This window comes from Pimephales promelas, chromosome 5 (assembly GCF_988280905.1).
Source record: "Pimephales promelas chromosome 5, fPimPro1.hap1.1, whole genome shotgun sequence".
NCBI lineage: Eukaryota > Metazoa > Chordata > Actinopteri > Cypriniformes > Leuciscidae > Pimephales > Pimephales promelas.
The window spans coordinates 34412991-34426035 of NC_142773.1; the positions used below are offsets into that span (position 1 = coordinate 34412991).

Consider the following 13045-nt stretch of genomic DNA (forward strand, 5'->3'; position numbering starts at 1 on the left):
GTTAAATGCCTCTTCCTCATCAATAGTGTGTTCACATATTTAGACAAGACAGAGAGAAAAAGAGAGGAATGTTCGCCTCAGTTACGTCTTTCTGCTAGCGTTTCCCGCTGACAACTACGGACGAGATCGTTAAATTGATTCCATCTGTACGTTTGTGGATAACTTTCCATCCGCCAGCACATGCTTCAGTCCCTTTCTTGCAAATTCCCCTCAATAACAAAGATTTACCATCCGTCATGACAAATAAAATGATTCAATTGTTTTGCCATAGTGTAATGCTAAAACTTTGTCAAACAAACATATAAAGTATAACATCAACCCTTTAGCGGTTTTACCAAAAAACAATGTGATTTTATAATATCAGTGTGCCCTAATCATTTTTAAATAATCATTGAATCCGGTCTAAACTGAAAAGCATTACACATTATCTCTGTGAATATACAGTATAGGGAACGCACTGACATTTAAATGACTGCTGTAAATTATCAAAAATGTTGGGACAACATAAAAAAGCTTGCTGACAGTCCTGGACTCATCTCAAAATATACATACCATCATCTCACAACAAACATTTGACTGATGGATGCTGTTGCTTTTGTGTGATTCAAACTAATGGGTGTTTACCGACATCGTCCTCATCTAAATGCCATCTAGTCATTATCTTGCTCACTGCAGACTCTCATTCATGAGTCTGAACTGGATTTAAAGTTTGCAGATGTGTAATCAAATGAAATCAGTTCAGTAAGCATATTCTTGTATGTCTTTAAGATATCTTTAAGATGTGTTATGCAGTCTGTAACCCCATCTCCTGTCTCATGGTGGCGCTGTCGCACTTTCTCACATCCTGACAGCAAGAGTCATTCACTTGAAATATAAATTGTGAATGACATATTGCAAATCAACACAAATGTATAGCAATCACTCTAAAAAAGATGGAATAATGTCAAGATGACTTTTATGATAATGTCACAATGTCATATTCTCTTGAATAATGGCTTCACCTTTATTCATAAGTTAAGATAATAAACTTGCCTACTGTTCCCAGTACATAAAATAAATGTATTTTCATTATACCTTTTTAGCAGTATAATATAATAATTTAATTATACAGTAATATTTAATAAAAAAAATACTTTCATTTTTATTGTTATTAATGATATTTTTTGTTATTATTATCATTTACTCCAATGCAGTCTCAGAAGATGATACTCAAGAATGCCTTTTGCATAATTATTAAACATACCTTTTCAGGTCTGGTTGCTTTTTCTGAGTAAGCATGTGCATCTGGCAAGAGTCTCTGTCAGCGCCCCAAGTGAATATTATAAATGATATGCTGCTGATCATGACAGTAATTACACACTAATGGAGTTATAAACAAAAGTTTGGGAGGAATTTAGCAGAACTTCCCGCCTGTCAAACTAAACTCTGGTGAATTGCAGGGCTATGAAATCACCAGCTTTCTGACCTAACTGCATCGCCAAACACAAGAATGGTAACATTATTAAGTTTGTAGAGGGCAATACAGTTATAGGGCTCATTAGAGAGAAAAAAAAAAGAGACTGAGTCCACTAGACCAGTCATTCCCAAAGGCGGGGTCCCGACCCACAAGTGGGTCGCGGAAGATTTTGAATGGATCGCCAAGTCGAGCACTATTTTTCAGTGTGCTATATGTACTCTATTCAATTGGCGGCCCGCGGGCCAAGTGCGGCCCGCCAATCATCTCCATACGGCCCCCTCCTATTTTCTGGTGGTGCGGCTAAATTTGGTTAGATTTGCGCGTGGCCGCAGTATTTTCATTTAAGCCTATAATAATTATTATAGTAAATTGTGTACACTGTAATGATGAGAATATGAAAACAGTGAGATGCCCTGTCAACTCTTCCTTTCTCATTTCACCTCTGCATTTCGCTTATTGTCAACAACAGGTTAATAAAAAAAATTGTGCTTTGTTAAATATCTGTATCTCTTTTAAATAGTTAACTGTAAGCTTAACTGACCTTAAAAATGGTCATACATATTTTGTTAATACATACATTCTCTTTGTGATATATGAACTATATGGGCCTTATGTTTATTGAGTCACAAAGATTTATCGACTTTAAAATGTGGGTCCCAAGAAAAAAAGTTTGGGAAACACTGCACTAGACTGCAGTTGCACCTTTTCCATTAAGGGACACAATTTTCTAAATTTTCAGAATTAAAGAAAATTGGTGTGTAAATTACATGTTATGTTTTGCTTGTTTTTTTTTAGCAGTTTACATTGTAAGTAATAGGGATCACACTTTCTTCTTTAAATAACTGTAGTAGTGAATTACATAATTAAAGAAATTAAGACGAGCAGTCGCAGATTAAAGTTAAGCACTTTTCAGCAAATGCTAGACTATTTTATTTCTTTTTTTGTTCATTCTGGTTATTAAACACTAAGAAACTGTTATTAATGTCAGTAAGAGTTATCGTTTAAGAGTTGATCGTTTAAGCCATAATGATTAAAGATAAACTATTTATTTATTTTCTCGTAATATTTGTAAAAAAAAAAAAAGAACTCGCTCATTGCATAAGCTCATTGCATAACGTGATTCCATCATGTTTTTTTCCTACTGTCAGCCAAACCTGTTCTGCTCCTTCATTCATAAAGTCCATTTTATTCATTTATATCCATTCATATAAGTTGTTTCAAAGCAGTTGTGCAGTAAAAATGAGAGTGATCATTCTGAATGTAAAAACTTATAGTTTACAGTCTCAACCTCGTGGTCAAGTTTGCCGAAGTTACTTTTCATTCGTCCCCAAAACAGTGTTTTATAACTATGTTTATGCTGATAAGGTTATATAAAGAAGTCTGTTTTTTAGTTTGTACCATGGGAAATAGTCAATGTTTTTCACCTGCAGTACAAAGGGGCTTTTTCCAACCTTTGAGGTCCCTGATTGGCCAGAGGAAAAATGTCATTTTGTATATAAACTGCACATGAGCCTAGCTTTTGTTAAAGGCTTTTCTCTGAACCAGGGAAGGATGAAGCTTCTTATCTTGGCAACCCTGATCGGGCTGAGCTTCGCTCAGTTCAACCCAAACACTCAAAGTGGAAGAACTGCCATCGTCCACCTGTTTGAGTGGCGCTGGGCCGATATCGCAGCGGAGTGTGAGCGCTTCCTCGGACCAAAAGGCTTTGGTGGAGTTCAGGTAACACATCATTGAAGTCAATACTGCAAAGAGTTCATTTGCAGTTGATCATTTATTGTATATTTAATAGTAATAACAAAATATATATATATTTTTTTCGCCATTTCAGATCTCCCCTCCGAGTGAGAGCATTGTTGTCACAAACCCCTGGCACCCTTGGTGGCAGAGATATCAGCCGATCGGTTACAACCTGTGCTCCAGATCAGGAAATGAAAATGAGCTGAGAGACATGATCACTAGGTGCAACAATGTCGGGGTAAATGCAGCTAGGATTTTCAAACAGTTGAAACAACTAGCCTATTGCTGTCTTATTCTCATGGATATTTCATGTGGGTTTGTTTTTGTAGGTGTACATCTACGTTGATGCAGTCATCAACCACATGTGTGGAGCGGGTGGTGGATCTGGTACCCACTCAAGCTGTGGTTCATATTTCAATGCCAACAATAAGGACTTCCCCACAGTTCCATACTCAAACTTGGACTTCAACGATGGCAAATGCAACACTGGCAGCGGAAACATCGAGAACTACCAGGATGTCAACCAAGTATGAGATGACTTGATGTCTAAGTGTTCATTTCAACCTCTGATTTATTGTGCAGTGTGATCTCTTGTTGTCTTGGTGTTACTAATCTGAGCACTGTAATGATGGCAGGTGAGAAACTGTCGTCTGGTTGGTCTTCTGGACTTGGCTTTGGAGAAGGACTATGTGCGCGGTAAGACGTCCGACTACATGAACAAGCTGATTGACATGGGAGTGGCTGGATTCAGAGTGGACGCTTGCAAGCACATGTGGCCTGGTGATCTTTCTGCCGTCTATGGTCGTCTTCACAACCTCAACACTAAGTGGTTTCCCTCCGGCTCCAGACCTTTTATCTTCCAAGAGGTATCTCCATTCATTTCCAAAAGGAACAGCAGTGTAAAGGTAGCAAACTGTTTATATTTAATGGTGATTTACTTGTTATTGGGTATGTTATTAGGTTATTGATCTAGGTGGAGAGCCCATTACATCAAGTGAATACACTGGAGTTGGAAGGGTGACTGAGTTCAAGTATGGTGCCAAGCTGGGAAATGTCATCCGGAAATGGAATGGAGAAAAACTTTCCTTCCTCAAGTAAGCTAAGCTATGGATCTACATTGCTATTAATTATTCAACAGTCCTCTATTTGATTGGTCAAACAAAGTTCCAAACACATAGTACAACAGCACTGGGACTTGTCGCCGTCTGTATCACTCCACTTTGCACATTCCAGACAAACAGTCTAGTGGAGTGAATTTTTCACGGACTCTTTCTGAAGGTTACATTGTTATGCAAGTAGGTGTCTGATTGAGTCTAGTAACTGTATGTGTGGATCACTGATTCATTAATTCAACTGATTCATTCAAAACACTCATGAACAAACAATTAATCCAGGAATGAAACAAGTGACAAGTGATTGAATAATTCACCTGACCCATTCGTTCACGACTCTTGATTCATTCAGAGACAAAACAAGTGAATGTTTTTGAGTGAGCAATTTAATCGTTCACTCAACCAATTCGTTTAATATACTGATTCATTCAGAAACTAAACGAGTGAGGCCCTGCATCTCAATGTCCATACTATCCATCCTAAACAGTATGTGAGATTAAAATAAGGGTGTCCCTAAGCATAGTATGTTGAAAAGAGTATGCTAGAAGTCTCTGGATGGTCTACTATTCTACTTTGTAAGGGTCTCAGCTCTGTTTTGTCACCCTGTTGTATTTATTGTTTCTTGCGACCTGAAACAGATTAAGCTTTTTGTTTCAGGAACTGGGGTGAGGGCTGGGGCTTCATGCCTTCTGATAAAGCTTTAGTGTTTACTGACAATCACGATAACCAGAGAGGACACGGTGCTGGAGGTGCATCTATTGTGACATTCTGGGATGCCAGGTACAACTTTGTATGCTTTTAATTTACAAAGTAGCATATGCATGACACACGAAAATATAAAATCCCCTTCCACCTGTTATAATCCTCTTTCTAGAATTTACAAAATGGCTGTAGCCTTTATGCTGGCCCACCCGTACGGATTTACCAGAGTAATGTCCAGCTATCGGTGGGACCGCAACATTGTGAATGGACAGGTAGATGTTTAATCTAGTCAAGTGAGAAAACAAATGCTAAAATGTCTTGTAAGAATTCATAATTGCTCGCTTTTTCATTGCTCAGGACCAAAACGACTGGATAGGACCTCCCAGCAATGGTGATGGATCCACCAAACCTGTTACCATCAACGCTGACGGTACCTGTGGAAATGGCTGGGTTTGTGAGCATAGATGGCGTCAGATCACGTGAGTTCCTATAGCTTTAAGATGTCTTATTCTTGCTAAAATACAAAAGCTTTGGGTCAGTATGATTTTTTTTTTAATTAGCAAGGCTGCATTACCATAAGTAAAAACATTGTGTCAAAAGGTTTACATTTCAAATAAATGCAAATTTTGAACTTCCTATTTATCAAAGGATCCTGAAAAAAAAAATACATCATGGTTTCCAAAATAATATTAAGCTGCACAACTGTTTTCAACTTTTATAATAATAATAATAATAATAAAAATGTTTAACACAAAATCAGCATATTAGATCAATAATGATTTGATCAATAAGCATAGAAAACAATAATAATAAATTGTAATATTTTATTGACAATTTTAAATTGTAATAATTTTTTACAAGTATTACTGTTTATACTGTATGTTTTTATCAAATAAATGAGCATACGAGACTTCTTTTAAAAAAACATTAACAAAATCTGATACTAAAATTTTAACTGTAGTGTACTTCCGAATTTACAATTATTATAATTATGAAGTAAGATTATAAAGTAAGGGCTGGGAAACAGCCCGTTGTCATCCCGATGCGTCATCTAACTGACGCTTTTGACCATGTGTCAACATCCAACGCACATGGCACCCTTTATCGTCAATATGAGACATGTCTCTTAGTGGTCTAACCCTAACCCTACCCCAGACCTAAACCTACCCGCATCATCTAACTGACGCTAAAGCTTACCACGTGCGTCGGATTTAGACGCATGGTCAAAAGCGTCAGTTAGATGACGCCCTAGGATGAGAATGCGTTGATGCAAACTAACATTTCTCCACAGAAACATGGTGGGCTTCCGTAATGTTGTAAATGGGCAGACATTTTCCAACTGGTGGGACAATGGCAGCAACCAGATCTCTTTCAGCCGTGGCAATCGAGGGTTCCTTGTCATCAACAATGACGACTGGTAAGAATTTGTTTTTTAAAGAAAGGTACAATATTAGAGAAGATTTTAGTCATGTATTTTTGATGAGAGAGATATGTTGTATTTAAATCTAGCTACTAGAGTGTGTGTTGTGTAGCTACTGTATATAGCTACGGTCACTGCTATCAGCAGCATCATATATAATATACACTTGTGCTCTAGGGAGCTGAATGCTACCCTAAACACCGGCCTGCCAGGAGGCACCTATTGTGATATAATCTCTGGTCAGAAGGAAAGTGGCAGATGTACTGGGAAACAGGTGACGGTTGGAGGAGATGGGCGTGCTTCCATCAGAATCAGCAACTCTGAAGAAGACCCATTCATGGCCATTCACGCAGACTCAAAACTTTAAATAATGCAATTTAAATAAATAAGCTGCATGCAAGTTATTACTATTGGTTTTTTTTTACTCTCTCCAGTTGCAAAAATTGTATTTCTAATTGATCCATATATGCAAAATCTTTAGATATAGAGTATTATTCATCATCAAGAGCTGTAATATAATTTACAATTCCAAATTCCAGTCACTTACCCTACATACTTTAAAAGCAGTGAAATTAGTAAATCAATAAATAAAAATATAAAGTCTAAAATGAAATATAAACATAAAAATTGATAACACAGTCTCATCCCAAGAAGTCATATAACTGACGTCTTGGGACGTCTTTTGACCATACGTGAACATCCGCCTTTTTAGGGTACCCTTAAACGTCGGTTACGGTATGACGATCCCGGGCCGTCATACAACTGACGGTTTACCTTTAACGTTGTTAGGTGACGGGGTAGGTTTAGGTCTGGGGTAGGGTTAGGATCCGATAACGTCATCTAACCGACGTTTAAGGGTACCCTAAAAAGGCGGATGTTGACGTATGGTCAAAAGACGTCCCAAGACGTCAGTTATATGACGTCTTGGGATGAGACTGCGCTGAAATTGAAGGTACAATAGTCAAACTTTGACTACAACAACACCACTGATAGTCTTAAGCAGTGTGTCCAGTAATGGACTACAGTTGTATCTCATGCATCAGCCCAAATCCTTGTGATATTTTGAACATGGCGTACTTCGTTTTGCTTCTCTCTGATAAGTCTGAGGAAACCTAAGAAAGATACTTCTCTTCCTCAATAAAGGCAAAAGAAATGAATGCATGCTAGGTCCTTGCAGTCCGTCACTCAGCATGATGGCCAATAATGACCTGTCAGAGATACTGGCCACACATTGCAGAGCATAACCCAGCAGGTCTGCAGGGTCCAGCCTTAACGAATGCCGAGACGGACTAGTACACCCAAAGGGCCTGAGATAATGCATAATCTATTTCCCGCCTCACATCAAAAGTGACACAAATGTATTCCCTTAAACAATAGCCTTTAATAGCGCTGAGAGCAGCTTTTGATCCAAAATGAGTCCTAACATGTATACACTTCTAAAAAAACACACACAAAATCAGCTGTTAGTGAAAAATAAAACTAACCGTTTGCATTATTTTATGAACTTGACTACCTACAACGGCATGGCCAACAATTAGGCCTATCCATTAAGATAAAACAACTGATTGTTGGAAGAACCGTTGGAAGCTGCAATTGCTTAGCCTCTATGAAAAATGTTCATTTTATGCAATCTTAAATTGAGAAATATCATGGTAAACAAAGAGATTGTGGTCTTAAACTAATAAGGAACATCACAACACCTTTCACCTACGGTATAAAATGTGTTAAATTGCTGCTGACAAGGGTAACAATCAACTAACTCATTTTAAGTGTACAGAATTAAACTCATTTTGAGGTCACAAGATAAGAGAAAGTTACTAAACCTGACAACAAAATCAGCAACAACGCTGGAGTTTCCAGTTCAATTTCGCATTAATGCAATTATCTAATCAACCAATCACATGGCAGCTCCATCAATGAATTTAGGGGTGTGGTCCTGGTCAAGACAATCTCCTGAACTCTAAACTGAATGTCAGAATGGGAAAGAAAGGTGATTTGAGCAATTTTGAGCGTGGCATGGTTGTTGGTGCCAGACGGGACGGTCTGAGTATTTCAAAATCTGCTCAGTTACTGGGATTTTCACACACAACCATTTCTAGGGTTTACAAAGAATGGCGTGAAAAGGCAAAAAACATCCAGTATGCGGCAGTCCTGTGGGCGAAAATGCCTTGTTGATGCTAGAGGTCAGAGGAGAATGGGGCGACTGATTCAAGCTGACATAAGAGTAACTTTGACTGAAATAACCACTTGTTACAACCGAGGTATGCAGCAAAGCATTTGTGAAGCCACAACACGCACAACCTTGAGGCGGATGGGCTATAACAGCAGAAGATCCCAAAGGGTACCACTCATCTCCACTACAAATAAGAAAAAGAGGCTACAATTTGCAAGAGCTCATGAAAATTGGACAGTTGAAGACTGGAAAAATGTTGCCTGGTCTGATGAGTCTCGATTTCTGTTGAGACATTCAGATGGTAGAGTCAGAATTTGGCGTAAACAGAATGAGAACATGGATCCATCATGCCTTGTTACCACTGTGCAGGCTGGTGGTGGTGGTGTAATGGTGTGGGGGATGTTTTCTTGGCACACTTTAGGCCCCTTAGTGCCAATTGGGCATTGTTTAAATGCCACAGCCAACCTGCATTGTTTCTGACCATGTCCATCCCTTTATGGCCACCATGGCCCTGGAAGTGCATCCCACAAATCTCCATCAACTGCAAGATGCTATCCTATCAATATGGGTCAACATTTCTAAAGAATGCTTTCAGCACCTTGTTGAATCAATGCCACGTTGAATTAAGGCAGTTTTAAAGGCAAAAGGGGGTCAAACACAGTATTAGTATGCTGTTCATAATACTCAATTGGAGTGTAAAAACTCCAATGAGATGCATTTACTTGTGTTCCCGAAAGTTGTAAGTTGTTTAAATAGCAAGTAAACCCAAAAAATGACAATTGGCATGAACATTTGTTTAATTAGTTAGCTTTTCAGCTTTATTTATCTGGGATTTTTTTTTTTTTCACGCAGCAAGTGAGTTTAATTGATGTGAATCCATTTGAGAAAAGTGAAGAAAAACACAAACAGCTTTGAAATGACAGCATGTTTTTCTCCAAATTTTAATTTAGTTTAAAAAAAAAAATCACTATAAAAGAAAGTTATTCACTCTATGCTGGCCTATGTCAAGTTTGCTAGCACCGAAAATCTTGTGCACAAATCATTGTAACACAAATTGTATTACAGTCAGTAATATAGATTTAACCCTAAGAAGAGCTCTCGTTATTTTTACTACAGCGCCTCATCTAGATACAACACAAGCTATTTGGTTAGCATGAAACAGAGTTCAGCCTTTGATCTTGGAGGAACGTTTTCTTCCTGTTTTTTGGAGCATTCATGCTGCTGCCACCACGTCGGTTTCACCTGAGTGCAGCTGTGGCAGGGCCGTCAGGGCAGCAGGGCCCCAGGGGGCCACCCTCCGCGCCCCGTCACACACACTCAAGAGCTCGACATATACACACACACACAGACCTGAGCTCCAGACATGAGAGCTTAGACAGCAAAGGTGACATTCACCACACCATCCCACTTTGTCGTCATGGCAACATGGTCTGATGACAATCTGGAAAACAATAACTTTATTATACAGATATATGAAGAGTGAGTAACCTTTGTTTCCCTGACTCACTCATCATTAATATATAGGCTATATACAGGGCTTGACATGAACACCCAGGTTTCACTTCTAGTAGCCACTTGAATTTTATTTATAATATAAATAATATCACTGAACACAAAAATCGCTGCGAAAGATGCTTTCCAAACTACGAGAAAACCTGTTGGAAAGCCTCTTTTGCAGCGATTTTTGTGTGAGCATATCAGTGAACACACCAGACCACACTCGGTGAGTTTCACGTCTTTGTAAACTAAAGTTTAATGTGTTTTATGAATGATTGTTCCAGTGCACATAGACAACCACTGTGTAGGTACTAACACAGAAACCTAAAACTCTCAGGACAGCGGCATTTGTCCAAATTTCAATCTCAACCACTCTATTTCATCAGAAACGATCTTAGGGCTTTAAGTGTAAAATACCGAACTAACCCTTTAAGCAACAGATGCTGATTGAACGGTAATTGTGATCTTGGCTGGCGTTCTATGGCGCATACGTGACTTTAACTGTTACTTCATGACGTTCTACTGTAACTGTCTAATAAGGGAGTATAGCTGATTAGTCGTAGTTGTTAATACGTGACAGATTAGATAAGTAAATGTTATGTTTTATGGTTATGTGGCATTTTAATTGTATCTGTATCATTTAATGCCAAAGCAACCCTTCTTTTGTTTTTATTTATTTATTTTTTTTACATTTTATCGTACTTTGTCAAATAATTAAATGATCCATTACCTCATCATCTTTATTGTTGCTTAGTGATTTTTGCTTTCTTTGGGTAAGGCAGCTACGTTCATAGCTGCATCATCAGCTGTTGCTAGTCCCTATTGTTTCTTAACTGCTGCTGAATTTTTGCTGCAAATGGACTTGCAACTGCCAATTAAGATTAACTCCGAAAGCATGTTGCAAACTGCTATAGTCAAAGGAAAACAGCCATTTAAATGTGGAGCAGCAAGCCTATTGGCTGCAGATGAGACATGAATCAATTAACTTGCACCACAGTTATCATCAGCTTGCGTTAAGGAGCCTGCAACATCTAAAGTTTCATGATAGAAGTAGGCATTGAATGCAATGGTGCTCTACAGTCTTTTCTGATATATTACTTTTTTTCAGAAAAGACTGTAGAGCACCATTGCATTCAATAAATAATTGAATCGTCCCATGTCTGTCTGAGTTGAACAGAGGGGAGAGCTGTACCTTCAGATTAGAAGCTCAGGTGTCACTGTTGCAGGTCAGAAGCTTGGACTTGTCATTTTTACTGATGTTATTTGACATCAGCGTCAACACTGTCCCTTGTACCCACACACCCCTGTCCGTTGCTCTATAATTTATTATGCTCACAGTGAACTTGACTGTCAGTGCACATATGGTGGACTGCCTAGTGCTTAACCACAAACTTTGTTCTTAAAAAAAGGGGGGGGGGGGGTGTCAGAATTTATCAGAATACTTTTGTCACATAACTAGTAAAGTAATGCATTACTTTTAAATTTACAACCCAATATCTGAGTAATATCTCTTTTTCAATATCTCTTTTTCAAATAAGTAACGCAAGTTCATTTGTTTTCCCATTTATTGATTGCTTTATTGATTTATTTCACTTCTTAATGTGATATATTTGAAATTAATTACACTTAATGTGTATTCAGTGCACCGACAACATCGCATTTAATTCACACCTATATTTTGTAAATAAGTACACTTAATAAAATACACTAAAATGCACTTTCTTTCACAAGGGAATATTGTTCCCTTTAAAACAAAAACAACTTATAGAGCATCATATTTTAAATGTACTTAATTATACATGAAGTTGTGTGATTGTTTGTCTTGAGTAATGAAATGTGAGCAGTGGCCAAAAATGTGTAAGCCTCATAAACAACACTCAGATCTCAGGAAACGAGAATTTATTTTCCAATTAGTGAAAAACGACAATTCTAGCATGCAGAGTCCTCGCATCCTGTTCGGTATCATGTCATCGAAGGTCTTTGCATTCATAACATCCCCCCCATCCAGAAATAAAAAAAATATATAATAATAATCCATCTCCATATGCCCTGCCAATCTTATTTAAACATTTACACAACACGTGGCTGAAATATTTCAAGGAACTTTCAACAGATTTTACGGTCTAGCCATGCCTCTCGCCTCTCCATTGTTTGAACAGCCGTTTCCATGGACTGTTTGTTGACAGCCGACAGCAGCTGATATGACAACACCACAGTGTCCAAATACAGGCACTAATTCAAATGTGTTTATCCAGTAATTGCCAGCGATGTTGGAGGCAGACCCTGGGCCCCGTTCCAAATGCTCCCGGGGCCCGTTGAGCCCTCTGCAGAGCAAGTTGCGATGAGAAGGAGCAGATGGAAGCATGAGTACTGCTGCGCTTGCCCACCCTCGTCTACCTCTGCCATACCACGGCCTCTGCTCTCATTACCCATGTGCTTAAAACCCCATCAAACACTTCTGCGAGATGATTTTCCATCAGGTTATAATCACATGCGCATATTGTGACTGCTTAATTACTTCTTTGACTTCATATAAACATCACTGTGAAATGTGACATGTTTTCAGATGATTGGTGAGTTGATTCAAAGAGTAAGTTCAGCGATCTAACTGATGCCTAAAGCATCGGCTATTAAAGCATGGTCAAAATTGTCAGTTAGATGACACCTTGGGATGAGAATGCAATGCAAATTAATTAAGATATTTTTTATAAAATATGAGACTGCATCACTCCTCCATTGGCTTCTAAGGGATTGAAACTTGCCGACCCAGAAAAGTTATCAAAGACATCATTAAAATAGTCCAAGTGAGTGGCTCAATGTTAAGTTTATCAAGCGACGAGAATACTTTTTGTGCGCAAAAAGTAACAAAAATACTTTATTCAACTATTCATTTCCTACGGAGCCCCCCTAGTCCCACTTTGGCAAAAAAAAAATTAACTATAACTACT

At 38.3% G+C, this 13045-nt stretch overlaps 1 protein-coding gene across 1 annotated transcript; it reads left to right on the top strand.

The window, feature by feature from the left end:
* Positions 1-2977: 2977 nt before the first annotated feature.
* On the top strand, positions 2978-6831 carry amy2a (amylase alpha 2A). Its single transcript, XM_039677601.2, has 10 exons — positions 2978-3175; positions 3285-3431; positions 3523-3720; positions 3829-4059; positions 4154-4287; positions 4963-5085; positions 5180-5279; positions 5365-5486; positions 6299-6424; positions 6605-6831. The coding sequence occupies exons 1-10, from the start codon at positions 3008-3010 to the stop codon at positions 6792-6794; spliced, it is 1539 nt and encodes a 512-aa protein (XP_039533535.2). The 5' UTR covers positions 2978-3007; the 3' UTR covers positions 6795-6831.
* The last annotated feature ends 6214 nt before the right edge of the window (positions 6832-13045 follow it).

Excerpts from the sequence above, each read along its gene's own strand:
- amy2a (XM_039677601.2), top strand. The coding sequence starts at position 3,008 with ATGAAGCTTCTTATCTTGGCAACCCTGATCGGGCTGAGCTTCGCTCAG. Across the intron at positions 3,721-3,828 it reads ACTACCAGGATGTCAACCAA|GTGAGAAACTGTCGTCTGGT; the intron begins GTATGAGATGAC and ends TAATGATGGCAG. Across the intron at positions 4,060-4,153 it reads GACCTTTTATCTTCCAAGAG|GTTATTGATCTAGGTGGAGA; the intron begins GTATCTCCATTC and ends GTATGTTATTAG.